General features: G+C 38.6%; 1 protein-coding gene across 2 annotated transcripts in view; it reads right to left on the bottom strand.

Annotated features, from left to right (window-relative positions):
- cadm2a (cell adhesion molecule 2a) overlaps positions 1-20394 on the bottom strand; it is a 260075-nt gene that overhangs the window by 22437 nt on the left and 217244 nt on the right. For both annotated transcript variants that reach the window (XM_063014014.1, XM_063014015.1), the window contains 2 exons: positions 5110-5262; positions 2310-2447 (listed from right to left, as the gene is read on the bottom strand). In XM_063014014.1, the coding sequence (XP_062870084.1) occupies positions 2310-2447; positions 5110-5262 (291 nt within the window). The remainder of the gene's footprint in view (positions 1-2309; positions 2448-5109; positions 5263-20394) is intronic.

Genomic DNA, 20394 nt, shown 5'->3' with positions numbered 1-20394 from the left:
GTTTGCATGTTCTCCCTGTGTCTGTCTGGGTTTCCTCTGGGAATTCCAGTTTCCTCCCACAGTCTAAAGACATTCAACTGAGGTGAATTGGAGATACAAAATTGTCCATGACTGTGTTTGACATTAAAAACTTGAACTGAGTCTTGTGTAACCAGTAACTACCTGTCCTGTCATGAATGCAACCGAAAGGGTGTAAAAATGATGTTAAAATCCTAGTAAATAAATAAAATACAACATTTCAAAAGCTGCAAGTACTCCATAAATTCTTAAAAGGGTTCAGTTCAGGTGGGTGTGATTGAAAGTCCATAACGGACAGCACTCCTTGATCAACTTTAGTCTTTAAATTGTTGCAAAGTGTGAAGTTTGAGATTTGCAATAAACAAAATTAAATCCAATGAAAACAAACATGTTTACTAGAGATCTCAGACTTCTGGCCCCCACTATGTGTCTGTATGGACATTGAATTACATAGCCTGTTCTATACTTGGAGTTCGCCCCATTTCTGCAGCTAGAAGCCTCTTCTGGAAATGCTTTTTTATTGCTCTGCTGTTGAGTGTATATGTAGAGGTCAAAACAGCTCAAGTGGACCATTAATAAAAATTGTGAAAGAGCCATTAAATCTATAAATTAAATTAGGAATATGGCTCCAAGTGAACATTCCTTTAAAGCCGTAAATATAAATGTGACCATTTATAATGGCTATACACGTATATAAAATTAGAAGTGGCTTTAAGTGGCTGCCTCTTGAAATGTGTGTGAAAAAGTGGGCATGCCATGAAAAGATCCATGCATGGAAATTAAATAGGCTTTGAGTGCATGTGTTTTTAAAAGCACAGATACGTGTCTGTGATTAACTTTAATTCCACATATAAAAGTCTTTAATTTAATTAAAAGAACAAAACTGTAAGAATTCATACATGAACTTGTATATTTATAGGGTATGGGTAATATTTTGGTTTTCAAAAAGAAGAACACTTGGCAGGATGGCAGCATGGGCCAGTCGGACACCTAACCTGGGTGGACTGGCAAAATAATTACATGGAATTGGTGGGACCATGGCAATGTGTTTAAAGTATGGGTTTAAATATATGACAAATGCATCAATAACCATGCAACTATGTTATTGAACTGTAAATGCATTTATGGTCAGATAATCTTATTACTTTTGCCAGAATGTGGCGCTATCACGGCGCATTTGAAAACGTTTATGCTGTTTAAGAATCAGGGAAAGACTTTTTAACAAGACAGACGCACAGTCCATTGATCTGTAGCTGTTGTGATGCTTCGTGGTGTGAAATGCAAAAACTCCCTCTGCAGCAGTAACAGCATCTTCTGTGTTATCTGGTCTTTACTTGATGAACTCTCTCTTTTAACTGTAGTTTTGTGTTTTGCTAAACTGGCACCTTTATTGGACACTTTGTGGGTCATCCATTCTCCTGCCCAAAGATCCTGACCGAGACAAAAACACATAAAGAATAGCGCACACAGACTACAAAAGCCTACAGAATCCCGGACATTTCTGGTGATTTAGAAATCCCAGCCGGGCTCATTTTTAGGTCCAAAAAAGAGGACATGTCTGGGAAAAAGGGGACGTATGGTCACCCTAATTTTTACTAATTGGAAATGTGCTAACTCAACAATATTTATTGAAAAGAAAGTTTGACTTGATTGCTCCTAGTTCTGAATTATCATACAGCCTTTTTCTCCAGAGCTTCAGTTCACCAGTGATAATAATCACTCTGCATGGAGAGCAGTCTTCTCACAAATTAGAATTGCTGTATTTTTAGACAGGCTACATAACATTGACACTAAGGCAATCAATGACTCCTGCTTGGAATGCATAAAAAGAAATCTGGAACAAGATCTCTCGACATGCTGCAGTGTTCCAGTTATTACACTGTTTCTTAGCTGCTCAATTACGACAAACACAACCGAATGAAACCGAGCATGTGTAAATACACCGTGCAGGGACATACACACAGAATGATCTTTCAGAGCAAATAACAAATACAGAAGAGCAGTTGTTAAGGAAAACAACAGTATTTTAACCTCATCTCTAACTACCATGTCTGTTGTGTATGTGCGGCTTCCATGTATATCAGATGATACACCTCACCAACAGATATGCAGTACGTGTTTTTTCTGGCAAAAAAGAGGGTTCATCAGTATGAATAAGTAAATCTAAATAAGTAAATCAAATCCATACATGTATTCCTTCATTCACTGTCTGTCCTGCAAAGTCGTGGTGGGTACAATTCACTGGGTGCTTTTTATGATTAAACGTAAACTGAAATGACTGGACTAAGTACCTTTAATCTCCTTCTCATTCCTGTACCACCGGATGTCTGCGGCAGGTTTGCTTCCCGAGGTTACACACGTCAGGGTGATCTGGTCGCCCTCCATGGCTGGTTTAGTGAAACCATTGATTTCTGGTTTCTCTGGTACACCTACAAAAACAGAGCAAAAGGTAGAAGAAAAGATAAATAAAACTAGGCTTATACTAGCCAAAAGAACATTGTTGTGGCTCAATGAACCTAATACGAATAACATAACTGTAGAGTTTCTATAACATAGACTCAAACCGAGCTTAATGGACACTGTGACATTTTTAAAGTGCCAAATCTGAGCATATAAAAGAGCTATTGAACACATTTAAAATATGTTATCAGTATTTTACAATCATCTGCTAAAATCCTTTAGTTCTGCCTGGGACATTGTCCTCCACTAAGGTTAATTTATATTTGGACCTTTTATTCATAGCTAGTGTTTGATTGTATTGTAATAGCTTAATACAGTTAAGCTTTATCTTTGATAAAATGAAGGTTATGACATTGATAAATTCGGTAAAACTCAATTTTATTATCGTTTCTTTACTTCAACTTAACATTTATTTATGTTAAGACAGGAAAGAAACATATTTTATAACAAGAATTACATTATATCAACAGTAGTACTTAGAAATGAGTGCACAAAGAGTTTGTGGGATTAGTATCAAGAGTTTTTGGATTATTTTCCAGCTGAACCCAGTTTTATTTACAGATTATTTTGGTATTATTTTTGGATCTTTTGGTACTTCATAAAGTCCATGATGCCATTAATTCAACATGTAATGTTGATGTTGATGTAATGACATCAACAGTAATACAGTGCACAGCAAGTTTGTGGGATTATTATCAAGAGTTTTTGGATTATTTTTCGGCTAAACCCAGTTTTTTTATTTTTATTAATTAATTAATTATTATTATTTTTTGGAATTATTTAAAATCTTTTGTTAGTTCATAAAGTCCAAGATGCCTTTAATCCAACAAGGATCCTACAGGCCATTTTGGGCAGTCAGTTTAACAAAGGATGATTATTTTTTCTTATTTTTTTTAGTATGACTATCCTTTCTCCCCCAAGCCTTATCTGACCAGAGTATCATAGTATCCAGCCAGGTTGATAGCACAGCTGAGATTTAAGAGCTTGAGATATCAGTGGTGGTGAGCAAGTGCCTTAGATTCCTAATGTTAGTCTAATGGTCATGATATCACTATGAAACCATTAAACTTGCTTATTTTAAGTCTTTATTACCCAGTTGGGATACTTATAGCAAACTCTGAGAACCAAATAAAACCTTTGCCAAGGTCAAGGCAGAAAGTTAGATTTACCATGTTCTTGATATGCTCACTTTACAAGTCAAATGATTAATAATTATCATGAATTTTAATGACATATGCCAAGTAATTAAAATTAGACCTAGTAATTGGCTGTCTAATTGGCATGCAAATATGCAATTAAGCAACATTTGTGGCCCGGATATGTTAACATTACCATTAATGCCATAAAGAAACTCTAACATGGCATTTGTTTACATTTTGATTGACAAAAATCTAATAATAAGGCTAATTAAACTATTTTCTAGGCAGTTCTCTTCCTGTGTGAGAATGCGCATGAATCTTCTTCATTAAACTCAAATCCCCTACAACTTTAGATTTCTAAACCCCCCACATCTTTATGAGGTACAAATCTAATTATCTATCAACTCCTCAAAGAAGACACTAATTTCTCTGGTTTCTGGTATGACGATATTGGTTTCCTGTCAAGGCTTTCATAAATTAAACTAAACTCATTAAAATGGACCAATTGTGCAACAATAAAGCAATATTGCTCTGCCCTACAGTGTAAATGATGAGAATTCTTTGTCATCTATAAAAATAGCTTCAGGTAAAACATTTTCTTCAGCTTTAGGGTTTGCGAATATTCAGCAGGAACAGTAAAACTAAAATAAATCAGTGGGCTGCTTAATATACAACCTAAAAAATGCTGTATATTACAATATTATGCATTTAATATTCACACTGCTGTATGTCAGTATGTTCTGTTCCAGAGAAAGAGCAGGTTGCCAAACAGAGGAGCTGGCAAGAGATAAACAAACACTCCCATCTGGACTGAATTAACACTAAGTTTAAAAAAACCCTCTTTGCCCTCTCTTTCGGTCATGGCAGATGAAGCAAGATTCAGCAATTGGACATTTGGACCCGTTATCTCTTAGGGTGCATTCTGGCCTTGCTTGAGTGGTGCGGTAAAACGGCGAATATGAGCTGAATCCACATTAATGTGGAAAAACCGTCAAATCCACTCTGCAAACTCCACATGTGTCTGTGTTTAGCTGTATTTTCGTCACTGTTTCACTTTTAAACTTGGGTTTTACAGCTCGGGATGCTGAAGAATTGTGAGAATCAGCTTTTCCGAGAGTCTAAAATGCTTATCGTTAAAAAAAGCTTAACGTGGTTTAATGTATTATAAAAATGACATAGAAAGACTAAACCTAAACTAAACTAAACTAAACTAATTATTACTGCTCATAAGTTCTTTTCACTGATGTAATTCCTTGGTCGTTGTATTAATACAATGTCACGTTAAGTGTTGTTCGTACGGCCTGAGTCGCTTTTACCTTGTCATATCAAACAGTTTGTCTCATTGGAGGTGCTTTAAAAAGCCTATAATTACCTACCAATTACCTTTCTCTCAGAAGCAATGTCAACAAATACAAATCTAAATGTTTTAAAAACGTAAAGAAGAACAAAATATACAAAATATTACAACGAGTGAAGTGTCTGTAGATCTTACCCAGGACAGTCAGATAGGCCTTTGCTGTTTTGACAGGCATCGTGAAGAGCGAACATGTGTAGAGTCCTTCGTCTGCCAGGGTTACCTCACGGATACTGATGGTAAGCTCCTGCCATGATGCTCGGATCAGATCAATCCGGTTATCTCTGAGCGCTGCAGAGGAGACATAAGCAAAAAGATGAGGGTCTTAGTCAGCACCAAACACAACCGACACCAATGCAAGTACTGGTGGTCTTAAAGAACATAAAGGACACTGGAAATAAATAAATAAATGAATAATATCTTCGTAATTTTGTATATTTCCAACACAGAAAACTTTATTTCAATGAGCTAATACATAACTTTCTGAAGAGCACTTCAGTTATTCCAAATTAATTTGTGAGAAATATGGAATCTCAGCATCAAGCACATCCAGTGTGGAAAATACAGTATAAATCAATGTCAGAACAAACCACATTTCATTTCATTCATCAGAGTAAATGAAATATAGATCAGCCTGTGTTCAAATTCAACCAATCGATTCAACGAGTCTTCCTTCTCCTCCTGTACCTGATATTGACAGTCCACAATTCTGCTGACAGTTCAATATTCTGAACCAGCTATATTTTCAATAGACCAACCATGAATTACATTTTAACTCTATGAGTGCTAGTTAATTCTTCTACAACTTTAGTTTTCAGGCTTTTTACCCTGTGATTCCAAGAGGCATCTTTACAAATCTCATGCTTACTAAATAATATAATATTTATACAGCTAATAATTGTGTATGTTAGCTTTTAAGAATATCTGTTTAGAAAGAGTGACCATAGGGTCTGTGAAGTCTGTGAGAACCAAAACATCGATGTTGAGACACAGTACAGCTTAGCAGTGACAAATAATATAGAATAAATGCAGTACAATTTGTATCATTATTTAATCTCTAATATTTTGGGCTAGTTTTTGATTGATTGATAGTCGGTAAGTCAAACCCTGTACTTGTTCACTCAGTATTTGCTTTAGAATATGGATGTTTCCCAACGCCCAATTAAATCCGGAAGGTGAAACCGTTGTTTTGGAATTTAGAACAGCTCATTTATTAGCTTCATCTGTACCTGCTCACGTATGTAATCATCCACTCACATCTGACTGCTGTGCAATGCATAAAATCATACATACACGGGTCAAGAGCTTCAGTTAACGTCATCATTTAGTCAGAACGGGCAAAACTGTAATCTGAGAGACATTAACTCTGGCGTGGTTGTTGGCGCCAGATGTGTGGAATCGAGTACGCTTCTAACTGCTGATCTCCTGGGATTTTCACACGCAGCATTCTCTAGAGCTTACATGGTAAAGCCTCGAAGATCAAAAAAACGTGCGATGGACGCCAATTCTGCAGCTAGAATTACTTTAATAACCGCTCTTTATAGCTGTAGTGAGCAGAAAAGCATCTCAGAACACACCAAAGGTCAAACCTTGGGCTACAACAGCAGACCAGATCAGGCTCCACCCCTGTCAGACCATGTTTTTACTGTAACGTCCGTCTATGGCAATTGTGACTTTACTTTTTGCCTATCACAGAAAAAGAAATCAAGATTAATCAAACCTGTAAGATTTTTCCTAGTCTGGATTGATTTGGTAAGCCTGTGCCCACGGTACATTCTGAACCGAACCAGATGTGGTCATCTGCTGTTCTGAGATGCCTCTATTTCACTCTGTGCGGCTCCGTATTTGCATTTCTATAACCGTTATCCTGTCAAACCATCTTTCTCATAAACAAGGAGTTTCCGTGTGCACAACTGCTGTTCAAGATTTGTTTATCACACCGTTCTCTGTGAGCTCCAGAGACTTGTGTGTGTGTAAATCTTAAAATAAATCGGACATAGGCAAATTAGCCTGTCTGGCACCAACATTTATACTAATGGTCATGCTGTTTTGTCCGATTATAATTCTGTATACCAAACTTTTTGTTTTTTACCCACTGATTCTGGTTTTTACAGATGATACTGGAAAGATTATTAAAAGACTTTTTAAATTCTAATAACATAAATGTTTTGATTGTACACTATAATGTCCACAAATACTTGCATAGACAGGCTCAGATATATTTCTTTGTGGAAGGATTTCCCCAAGAGTGGAGGCTGTTATAGCCACCAGCATATTGATGCATATGCTGTGATGGACTGGTGACATGTTCAGGGTGTTTCCGGTCTTTGGCACAGTGAATCAGACCCACCATGACCCAGGATAATACAATGGTAAAAAGACAGTGGTGGTTTTGAAATGTGTGGGGCCCTGAATTTTACGGACCTTGTTTCACTGACAAAAATTCTTGGTCCAACCCCAGCCGTGAATTAGGTAGGGCTTTAGAAATGAGACATCCAACAAGCTATGTCTATGTTAAACTGTTTCTGTTATTGATCAACGATTTAGCAAATGGACACAGAGTTTATCAATCTTATCGGGTCAGCTTCATGTTGGAAATGATTCTGACTTTGGCCAAGGAGAACCCAAAAGCTCTGACAGTACCATATTACTGGCATCCTTCTGTCGCCATCATTAATATTGCTTAAGATAAGGCTAAAGGTTAATGCTGGAAAAAAGAGTAATGACAGGACTGTCTTTCACCCGCTTCCGTGTAATGTACTGTAGCAAGTGAGCCAGGAAAATAGCAAGAACACAGCAGCCATGATATTGACCCTGTGGCAATATAATTTAATCAGCGGATCCAAGGTCACTCATCACCACCTTCTGCTCTACATCAAACTCTATAAGATATTTCAGGCATCATTAACACCCTCTAACAGCCTCGGTGTTATTGCCTTTATGGATTTCTCCTCACTGCTACCTAAAACACTAATGAAAATCCTTCACTATTGAACAGACCCTTTACTACTGACCCCTTACTAACCCAATTCTCTGTATTAGTCTTGTAGCATGTGACACTCTTTACATTGTATTAGATACTGATTGGTGTATAAAGGTAAACCGTCTGACTGCAAGTACCAATGGAGATGTTGTTTGAATTAAAAATGCAGATTTTTTACACGAGGGAGTCTTATTGTTTTTCCACTGATTAACTAGTAAACAGCAAAATAGAAAGGTGTGATTTTATGATTTGAAAACAAAGCTGTGAGAAAAATGTGCTTTGTTTGAAATTATCCAGATTTATGCACACATGGATCATAAATGTTCCAAATCACTATAAAAAGGACAGAGCCTTCATTTAAGGACTCAGGGGGAATATATTTTTTCGACATTTTAAAAATAAATCTGAGATTGAGATGCCAAACTAATTTATTTGACATTGCCTCACCTAGCCAGGCTTCCTAAAATTCCCTTCTGAAATGCCAGTTCAAACCCCCACACCTACTACCCCAACTTATACCCAAGAGGGGTCATATTCTTATTGGTAAGACCTTTATCTTACAGATTAAAATTATTTGCTTTCTAAAGCTATTGCTGTTTACTCTCTCTCTTTCTGTTGTTTTATCTAAACATCTAAATCATGCTTATTTATGAATCTTATTTTTAATCACCTGTCCAAACACCCCAAAGCTCCTTTTCCAACTTTCTTGGGGTTCTCAGCAGGCTCTTAAAAATTCCACTCTAACCAACCCTTAAGGACATCCTTCTAAATCCCAAAATCCTAAATCACTAGATCTTCTTCCCCAGAGAGTATATATGTACTCAACAGGGGTGACATTCATACTCTTAAGATCTCATATTTTTTACTTTTCAGAGCTTATTTTAGAAAGTCTCCAGAGCTCTTACTTTTCCTTCTTGCATAGTTTGCAACTTCAATCCTGTCCTCCAAGAACTTAAGTTATTATTCAACACAGGTCCCATTATTTCTCCCAAGAGCTCTCATCCTACTACTGCAGAGATTTAATCCAGAATTTCTATTTCTAAACACCATGATATTACTCCTGTTATTTCTTATGCTAGATTCTTAGAGATCCTATTGTTTATTCTTCTGCTCCTATTTTACTTCCCAGAGTTCCTGTCCCAATTCACAAGAGCTTTTATCCTTACATCAGGTTTTCTAACTTACCTCCCCAAAGACCCTTTCTTATCTCTCCAAGGATCCTCTACTATTTAGAGCTTTGTTTTTTACTCCCCAGAGTTCTTATCCTAGCTACCCAGAGTTCCTGTCCTAACTCCCTGGAGATCCAAAACTAGAGTTCACCAGAGCTTTTGTAATTCCCACAGAAAGTAAAACTCCCCTGAGCTCCCGTCCACGCACCCATGAGATTTAATAATAACTCCTTAAGGTTTCTGTAATTTCTCACTAAAGCTTTCATTCTAGTGCCCACTGCATCAAACCTATGATCCAACATACAGCTCAGGCATTTGACCCATAAACCACATGCCATCGTCCAGTATTCCCTTTAGTGCAAAGCTTAAATGTATACTGTGATATTGCAATAATATCTAAAATTTTAACAAAACTTACATGCTGCTTGATTGCACTTGCATATTGACCTAAAGATCCAATTAATCCAATAAATATCTTATGAACTCACATATGAGGCTCTTCAAACACACACATACACCTTTACCAACAGCAGACTTTTGAATATATTAAACATTCAAATATATTAAATAAAAAATACATTATTTTCGATTAGTAAGACATTAAATCCTAAGAAGTCAGAAAATGGTGTTAAAACGCTCTCCTGTGGATCGAGGTTTCCTGTGGATCTTGTAAAGTGCCCATCTGCCGGCACCAAAGCCGATAATTAACGGAGCTCCTCTAATTGCCCACGTAGGTTATTAGGAAAAACAAATTCATGCATACAAGTAAAGTAATACAATCTAACAGCATTCAAGCATAAACAGTCACCCCTGTTAAATACAGTGTTTGATCAAAGCCGGCGTCTAGGTAAGGCGAGGCAGCTACTTCCAAAAAATATGACAGGAAGAAAGACTGGATTTTGAAGAGCAGACTGAGCTGAGCAGATCCATCGCATGAAACGTGTCACATGGGCTGTCTGAGATGCCAGAACAGCACAGAATTCTCAGAACGTTGGGAGTGAGTTACATTCCTCTAGTGTTATACTTTACTTTCCAACAGGGAGTCAAAAACTAAATAAAAGAATAACTGAGAGTGAGAGTTTAGTCTTGAGTAATGAGAGAAAACAATGTTAAATGTGACAATCTATTATTATCTTGTCAAGCCACATTCATTTTTTCTCCATCCTTCAAAAATAATGCTTGTTAAGGAAAATGTCATTGATTTAATATAGACAGAACAGCCAACTTATTATTCATAACCTTAAATCCTGAATAAATCACAGTGACAGTGTGATAATAGTCAGTTCTGGTACTAGTCGGAAAACTTTCATAGATTAATGACATATGACAACCTCGTTAAGGGTCAAGCTTAATTTATAGACAGCACATTTCCACATTACAAAATCCACATTACTGCCATGAGTCTTGTTGCCTTTCCTGGTAATGACCTCAACATTTGTTGCCCATCAATGTAACTGCGAAAGCCTGATAATTGTTTGTGAATTGGATTCATATCCAAAGCTGATAAATTATTTGAGTGTATAGCTGTTATGCCCTCCTATTTTCCCCCCAATTTCCTCCCTATCTAGTTGTATCCAATCATCCGATCGCATTACGCCTCCTCTCTACTGATGTTGACCTCCACTCTGACTGAGGAGAGCCGTGACTAACACAAGACACGTGTGCTGTAGCCGACTGCATCTCTTCACTTGCACAAGACGAGTTCACATGTGGATCAGCTTTGTGTACGGAGAGTCACACCCTGATCCCATTATCCCCCGTCTCTGTGCAGGCGCCATCAGTTAGCCAGCAGAGGTCATAAGTGCATCAGTTATGAGGAAACCTTTTTGGCACCCTCTCTGAAAATGAGTCAATCGTTGTTCGTGAAGGCTCCCAGATTCGAACCGACTGCTGTGGCACCTGAGCACCTCCCTTCTATTTTACAACTAAGATAACACCAACAAGCGCATCTCCCAATGGCTTTTTCGGCCATTTCAGCCCCTCCAGCCTCTTGGACATTAGCCTACATGCAGAAACTTATAACTGGCTCAATGACTAATAGGTAACTAGAGAAACTGTAGCTGCTGAATGGTGCAGGCTACACAAGTGAACCCGATCACGTACCCAATATGTTTAAAAGGCTGGAAAATGGGGCGAAAAATTGTGTGCACTAGGCATAACATTCGCTGACATCTCAACATCTACAAGAAAAACACTGGGCTTCTCTTAATATTGGCCTGCCAGTCAAACAAACAGCAGTATATTGTTCCTGTAACTCATGGACACCCCCCTTCTCCTCCAAACTCTTGTGTAATCAGACAGGGTGCCCGTGTTTAAAAAAAAACAACATTTTCATACCCTGTTTTCAGCCTAAAAAACATGCATGTGAATAAAAAACTGGATGTTTTTGAGCGTCGTCTGAGATGCTTCCCGGTGGCCACACTAGTGTCTCAGCAGCCTTTGCTGCCACTACGTTACAGAAACAGGATTTATTTTCCATCAATCCTTCAATCTTTGCCAGCACAGTTCTGTAAAAATGACCCACTGATGACCTAAATTTAATCCATCACCCTCAGGGCCACGGAGATGGCAACTGTTATTGTTGCTGTAAATGATGTTAGTATGGCTGAATTAGTGCAAAGCGTCATTTAGGTGTGGTTTGTATTCTAAGTAATGTTGTTAACACCGTCCACTATTTCCTACACGCAGCACACACACAGATATTTAATTTTAAATAAAAGAGCACAAACAAAGATAACACACACAGATGTATTTCCACCAGGCATTCGTACTGAATCATACTTCGCCAGGCTGAGTGGAGCTGGTGAGAAAATTTCTTGCACCATTGGCTGAAATGATGGCGCACCACCAGTGAAATTGGCATGTGTCAGTCAAATCACTGGCGTCTTCCAGCCTTTCTTACCACAGAATGAAAAACTGCCTGGATCGTTCTGTTATAGCAGAAAATTGGCCTTAAAATCACACTGGCCTAGAAATTCTCTGATTGGCACCTCTATGATGAAATAGCCACTCAAGCTTGTGAGTTACTCTGTTATGATTCTACACACTGAAATTATTTAAAAAACTCTTGAAAAATTATCTTTCAGTAGCATTAGGAATGAATTAAATAAACAATCTTAAATAAAAGTGCCTTAAATAAAATGTTTTTAAATGTTTAAAATTCTAATTAAATAAATTTCAGTCTATCACCATCTATTCGTTTTTATATAGTGGCTTAAATATATGATGATACTTACAAAGTAGCTTGGACTTAACCAAAGCTATGGGTTTCTGCTAATTGCAGTTGCAAAAATCTGACCCCTGCTGTCCGGTCGAGGCACTAGAACAAGTGGAGGTACACATACCGCATAGCATGAAACTCTGTACACCATACAGGTCTCTGTGAGATTCCACTACTGACAGACGTAAATAAGCAGCTGAATTCTTGATATTGCTTGTGTTTTGGGGGAATGGGTGCTAGTTTGTGGCTCTCTTCGGCCAACATTGGGGTGGAGCAAGCAGCAGAGAAATTAGTACGGAATTGGAAATGACTGGAACAGAAAAAAACAGTAAATCTAGTACAAAGTACTACAGAATAAGTGTAGATTTATATAAAAAGGAATACATATGGAAAAGTAAAAAATAATATTAAATAAAGGGCTGGTGTAGCCTGGTGGTTAAGGTACTGGACCAGTAATCAAAAGGTTGCCAGTTCAAGCCCCACCACTGACAGGTTGTCACTGTTGGACCCTTGAGCAAGGCCCTTAACCCTCAATTGCTTAGACAGTATATACTGTGTTGGATCCTGGCACTGGTTTCAGCTGTGCTTTATTTCAAAGTAATGCCCAAACCTCAAATCTAGGATAATCTTAGTAGTCTTCAAACACTTCCTCTGTTATGCATACACGTACACAAACGCTCCCATGCTCGAGCTATTTAGATCAGCCGTTCCCACCAGTCATTTACGTAATGCCTACCTTGGGTGTTGAATATTCATACGCAACATTAAAAGCATGCAGCTTTGCTCACATGTTCACTTTGCTTGCTTGTAAGTACACAGGGTTACACAGAGGACATTATTAAAACATGTAAATACAGAGCAATTATTTTAGATTTGTCAACATAGAAATACAGTTCGTATAAAGAATGGGAATTTAATGTTGTGCACCTTGGTATTTTTAAAACTCGGGATGCAACGATACAAAGTACAAAGTAACAATATTACTCAACAGGACTCAGACTCAACAGGACTCAGACTCAACAGGACCCAGACTCAACAGGACTCAGACTCAACAGGACCCAGACTCAACAGGACCCAGATTTAACAGAATCCAGACTTAACAGGACCCAGACTCAACAGAATCCAGACTTAACAGGACCCAGACTTAACAGGACCCAGACTTAACAGGACCCAGACTTAACAGTATTCAGACTCAACAGGACCCAGAATTAACAGGACCCAGGCTCAACAGGACTCAAACTCAACAAAACCCGGACTTAACAGGACCCAGGCTTAACAGGACCCAGACTCAACAGTACTCAGACTTATGACCCAGACTCAACAGTACTCAGACTCAACAGAACTTACACTCAACAGGACCCAGATTCAACAGGACCCAGACTTAACGACCCAGACTCAACAGCATGTCTTGTGGACCCCAACAGCAAAAATGGCAATCTTTGAGTTGGGAACTTGACGCATATAATTTCTAATCTACATGGACGTCCAAGCAAATATATTTACAAAGGTTTGAAATACCAATGTATTTATTGGCCATAGAAATAAGATTCACTATTTAGAAAAGCAAATGTGTAGAAATAAATCTGGATCACATTTATAAAACCCAGACAAAAAGTTTTTCCCCAGTGCTCATCATGAAGGCTTACAAAAATGGGAGCAGGGAATAAAGGTTACGCGGGTATAGAGGAAGTCAGCCATGAATTTTGACATATCTCTTAGTATAACAATGCCCCAGCTACCTTCCCAGGTAGAACATTTGCCTTGGGGAAAGAATGTTATCTTTCTCAGCAGTGTTTTTTATTGGAATAAAACAGAAGGACAGAGGTGCTGGTGGAGAAGGTGGTAATGAGGAGCTTTCGGTAGCTGTTGGTACCCAGGTCCACTTACCTAATACACCAATAAAAAGAACAGCCAAGGAAAGTCCTTGCAACGACTTCCTGTTGTTGTATGCTAATCCAAAAACGTTATAGTCGCAGATCATTATTAAAATGACTAGATTGAAAATTAAGTAGAATATTGAAAGAATTTCTGTCCTTCATGGATTAATGACGAGGGCGAAGGCGAGAAATAAAATAGGATTTTAATTTGTTGTGTTTAGCCTTGGGTCTCTCTTTCCTAGGGCAGATCAGCTCTCTGCTTTATGACTTTGCTGAAGGATGATGTGATTAAGATTTATGATTCAAGGCTGTCCGTTAAAGTACTTCAGCATTCAGAAATCGTTTCTCTTTTTAAAAGCTTTATAAAATAAATACGATCTTCATAAGTATGTAGGTTTAATATGTCAAATTTTATATGTGATGCATTGAAATTCAGTTAATATGTATGTGAGAATTTTTTTGTAGGCTTATAAATGTCTTTAGATACTCGGGTGGTGCAGCATTTTATAAGGCTAGTGCTATTATCCAGCCAGGCATTTACAAAGACATGACTGGCTATATCTTTGGCTAAAGCCCTGCCTTGTGTCCAGTGCCACCCACCATAACCCTAATGAAAATGAAATGAAAAGTCATAGTTATCATGTTTGGGCACCAAGGACATCATAGGTTAAACTTATGAATAAGAGCCGACTGTTAGTACACAATTTTTCCCATGACCACATTCATGCATGCCCATGCTGATAACTGAATAAACCTGACATTGTTTAATTGTTTTTAGACTTTGAAACACTGTCCCAAAATTAACTAAGCATAATGCACTGAGGACTCTACTTGTGCTGGTCAGGATTCAAGCCAGTGCTGTTGTACCTGCATTGACTTGAACAATGAGAGGATTGAGGCTCCCATTGATGGCTGGTTTGGTGCTCGTGGCTGAGACTAATGAGACAGGAACAAAACAATATGACAGGCTGCTTTGGGTGTCTGTGATAACACAGGGATAACACATGGCGCTATTGGGATATCGCTGCCTCTAAGGAATCAGCTTTCCCAGGGCGGTTACACTGTGAGACTCAAAATCTGTGCGATACCGGGTGTTTTTCCAGACATAAATGATGCTGGCATTGCACACCAGTGAAAGACCAGACAAGAAAAGTAGCAGGTTTACCAAAAGAGGAGCTGGCAAATGTGAGAGGGTGAAACTGTAATATATAGAAAAACTTCAACCTGAAGCGAATTAACACTCAGAAGGAGCAGGTGATTGTCAATTAGAAGAAATTGACACATCAATTATCTGTGGCCCCTCTGCCGGCCAAGATGGAAACGCAGAAAGACCCAACTCTAAATCTACCTATTGGCATGTTTTTAAGATGAAAGGATGTTGACATGTCCAAAGAAGAACCTACTAGGCTATGAAACCCAGTGGCATTAACACTCCCCTCTACACCACCAAGATACCGACATACTTTCAAAAAGTTAACTTTCACCAAAGGGTAAATAGATACAAAATGTAAAGTTCCTAAAGTTCCTAGAAGAATCATCTTCAGCTCAACTCAGGCATGTCAAATTTCAAATGCATCAAAGGCTTAACTAATAGATTTCAGAACAGGATCCCAAACGCTGCACTGAGCCCAACAGGGAGATGGTTACAGCTGAATAATAAATCTGCTCCTTCCTGGAGTTTCATATTCACAGGACTGGTCCGTGATTACATTTCGGCACAGGCCTGACCTCTCCTGTTAAGTCGGTCACCCTCTGCGCACATTCCGGTGACAGAAATATTCTATAACATAGTCCGATGAATCTGCTATGACGTATCGAGTACATGAGGCTGTTGGAGTGTAGGGCGGCTGATGTCTAGATCCAATCAAAACCGGCATAAAAATATCAGTATTTGATTTATTTGAAAGTAATACATTAAAAAGTTTTAATATCAAGTCAGGGTTCAGATAAATGCCTGTGCCTACCAAAGCATTATTCATGTGTAATGACAACTAAATGAATGTGATTCCCACAAGCTAAACAGTAATAAAATTACTGTGTAATGTCAATTTAATGTATTAATTAATTGCCCTTAGACAAAAGTGACACATCGTAAAAAAGTTTCCTTTATCTGTCACACTAACATTAAACCCTCAGTTACACACGTCTGAACAATGTTTAAAACATGGAAACAATCTTAAACTGTCAAACTCTAAACCCAGAATCAAACTTCCCAAGCAAATTAAACTATTTTTGACATTCAAAGACATTTCAAACAAATACAATAAATAATTCATGAACTATTGATCTGTAAAGCACTATTCCCCCAGAACACCCACCCCCAAACTTCCACCAGCAATGACAAATCAGTTCTATATGATCCAGCAATCCAGAGCCTTGTCATCCAATCCATCATTTCACACCATTCCAGTTGTGTAAATTGATCAGTGATTAAAATGATTATGATTAAATTGAACATAGTAGCAGGTTGTCAACAGTAATTTTATTCTTCACTAGCTCTAAATCATTCATGCAGCCAACGTGAAGATTCACATGAAGATTAGACGTGAGAGGAGTGTTAACAACTACAGATCAACAACAGCAGCAGCAGCATTTCAGGGCAGGTAAGTATTGTGCCTCTGGACTCAGGCTGGGGCATCAGTTCACCTTTCAATCACCAGAACAACACTGGAGTGGATTCAGTCTCTGAATGTCCATGAGTGGCCTAGACTTAAACCCTGTCGAACATCTGGGGAAAGGCATGAAGGTGGCAGGTCACAGATACTCACTATTAGATTAGTGATGTACAACAAAGCTTAAAAGGATTTGCCTAGAAAAGCGGTACCAAGTACTTTATTCTGGTCTTGGCTGAGGTTGGTCCAGTTCCACCTGGAAACACAGGGGCCTTTTTTTTAAACCATGATGACAACTTAGACATTCTTAAAAGATTTGTCTGAACTGTAAAGCTGCAGACATAGTATCTGTCTGAAACCCTAGTGAGCTGTGTTTTGGAAAAATTAGATTTTATGCTTAATATAACCTGGATATTAATATTATGTTGCTTGTGCATAAAAGTTTTATAGTCGTTAAATCCTTATAAGATAAGATAATATAGTTAGTGCTTGTTATGTTGGTTATGTTGTGTGTCTGGGAGTCTAAAATACAAAGATGAGCAACACGTCTGTCGTTAAGCTGTTGTTAGCAGATAAGAAACAACAGTTAGCACAGAATGGAGGTTCCAAGTCCAACACCCATTGTGATGTGAGTAGAGCAGTATAAAGAAAGGCCCACAGTTCTGTTCCTTGTTCTTCTTCAGTTCATACACTGCTGTAAGAACCCACGATCCTGCCAATGAATTCTCCAACTCAGTCAACTGTAATCTTTGTTTTCTTTTATCATCTGACCTTATTTTTCCATGACAGCTGCCTTGCTGCCTACTGCCTACCTGGGCAGCTGCCTAAGTAAAGAGGATTCTAATAAGACATCAAACTCATAAGACAGGTTATTTGGACGCATTACTTAGACACAGTTTTTGCTTCCCACGCTAACACAGTTAGCCTTAGGCCATTCAAACCAATGGGCTGAGGCGGCACCACCCGCTAGCATGCCAAAACGGTCAAATTGTCAGACAAGCCCGAATTGGCAAATAAACTACACTTGTACACCTTTATACAAATTAAAAATCAATGAGAATGTATTTACGTTTGATCCGCACTCGTCCACCATGTGTGTCATTTTTTGTGAGAGAAGTGCTGCACTGAATGCTGGGATTGCCTTCACTGCTAAGTAAGCATCGGACGCTCCCTCGTTATTCTGTCGGATTATCACTCAGATCTAAGGCACCTCAGTAGGCAGCATTTTAATGCATCCAAGAATGTAGACATGCCTTCTTCTGGGGATATAAATAAAATGCTTCTATGTAGCGAGATCACTAGGTTCATCAGTATAGGACAGACCCATACTGTCAACCAACTGCTTTCTAACTGTCTGCCTTTATTGTTTTGGGCTGTGGGGTTTGCATTTTAAGTAGATGACTTTGTTCAGAAGAAAATTTGTGAACAGTTGTGAACACTTAAGAGCTAATGTAACCCCTCTCTAACCCTGTAAATTACGTCTGCAATATTTTGCTCTGGTGAGCGTTTTTAATGAAGACATAACCACAGCTTGGTGGAAGCGGAACAGCTTTCTTTTTTTTTCTTTTTAGACTAATTAAAGAAGAACTTTACATGGTGACCCGGCCCCTACCGCGGGTGAGTGGCAATGCTTCACACTCGTCGCTGCTGCAGTTCGATTAGAGAAAGGAAAAAAGGACGTGAAACCAGCTGAGATAAAAGAGGGGCTGATGGAGAAGTACACCAACCCCCTACTGGGTTCATTACTTAGCTTCCTAAACACACTCTTACACAGGTTATAAATAGTAAAAGCTGATCGAATGAAGACACCAGATTATAATGTAAGGTGAAGGAGGAGAGCATTGTGGAATCGAGTGGCTCGGTAAGAGCATCACAGACTGATATTAATGCTATTATATACACCCCCCTTTAACACGTGCAGTGAACCGCTTTTTTTCACCTGCATGAGTGGGGTTTGTATAGATCCGTAACACACATGAAGAGCCACACACTGATCTCCATTATCCCCCGTCTTATTGTGCATGCGCCATCAATCACCCAGCAGTGGTCGTAACTGCAGCAGTATTGAGGAATCCCCTCCGGCACGCCCACCCTTAGACGTGCCAATCATTGAGCACCCAAGGTGATGAATACATTTCAAGGTACTTAATATTCCAGCTGGTCATTTTTTAAAGAATAAACTCCTTCTCAAAAGTGTGCAGTACATTTTAAAGCATTTTTAATACATCTTCTTTATTAGTATTAGAATGAAAACTAATTTGCCATGCTCATTTGTAAGGTGAGCCCTCATTCATTCTTCCTTTAATTGTAAAACATAATCCCGATGGCCCTGCGCTCATCAGAATTTAGTAGAATTGATCTAAGATTCCATCCTAATGAGTGATAGAATAAGGGCAAATGCAGCTATTTATGGAAGATTTATTTTAAATTAAGATGCTAAAGTCATCTTAAAGTTTCTCGAAAGCAGCCAAGAAAGTCAAGAAAAACCTTTTTAATCCATCCAAGCATGTCTGGCGCAGGTCTGACTTCTGATGGCATGCATACAAAGCATGAGAATATTGTTCCCATAAGCTGCGAACGAAAGCTTTTGTCACGGCAAGTGACTCTCGAGTCTAAGGCGTTAAGCATTGTAAGGCTCGCCTGCCTTCAGCACCAGAATAAACAGCAGAGACAGAGGTAAGCCGTAATCAATAGCGTCTCAGACATAAGGCTACGGGTTAGACTCATTCAATACCATTAACAAATAACCCGGCAATGAGGGTCATTATGCATTGAAAAGTAAAGAATGGATAGCTTCTATTGATTGTAGTGCTAATGCTGTGTTTTCTTTCCCTTCAGAGCCAACCTTGTCTCTCTAATTGCTTTAATATATGTACAGGGTGTATGGTCTGATCAGCCAGGCTTTTCAGCGGGTCAGCGGGTCTGCCCTCGTTCACAGATAAAACAGATAAACCATTCATGTGTTGACTAGGATTTGTTGTTACTAAATCCTTACATACACCTTAACCCTGACTCTAAGCTTAATCCTAACCCACACATAGGGTCTGCATACATACTGTAGACCTGCTGTATTGGAGGCCCCAATACACCCCATAATTACTAAGGTAAAGATATAACGGAGGGGGAGCCGATCCAGCAGTATAGTGGGCAGAGATGTGATTGGACCCAACAAATTGGCCAGCTGAGCTGTGATTGGACTCGGCAGGGTAGTGACCTGATGTGTTAGTAGTCCGTGGGCTGGGTGATACAAAGCCATACTGTGTCTCAGTGGGGTTGTAACAGTGACAACACCTGGGTCTTCACACTACATATGGACTAGTGTTCATCACACACAACTTGGTCTTTTAAACTCTTCTCATCCATCTAGCTTCTAAAAACTTATAATAATAATATAATAATAATAATAATAATAAATACCTTAATAAATAAATACCTATTAAAACAATGAGAAATAAGAAAAAAAGAATAATTGAATTTGCTTTGCCCAAAAGGTGTCATGTGGTACAACCACACATTACGTAGAAAGTTATACAGTATTTTAAAGTTACATTTCTTCCTGTAG

This window comes from Trichomycterus rosablanca, chromosome 18, assembly GCF_030014385.1.
Source record: "Trichomycterus rosablanca isolate fTriRos1 chromosome 18, fTriRos1.hap1, whole genome shotgun sequence".
In the NCBI taxonomy this organism is placed as follows: domain Eukaryota; kingdom Metazoa; phylum Chordata; class Actinopteri; order Siluriformes; family Trichomycteridae; genus Trichomycterus; species Trichomycterus rosablanca.
This window is presented reverse-complemented; position numbering and strand designations above follow the sequence as displayed.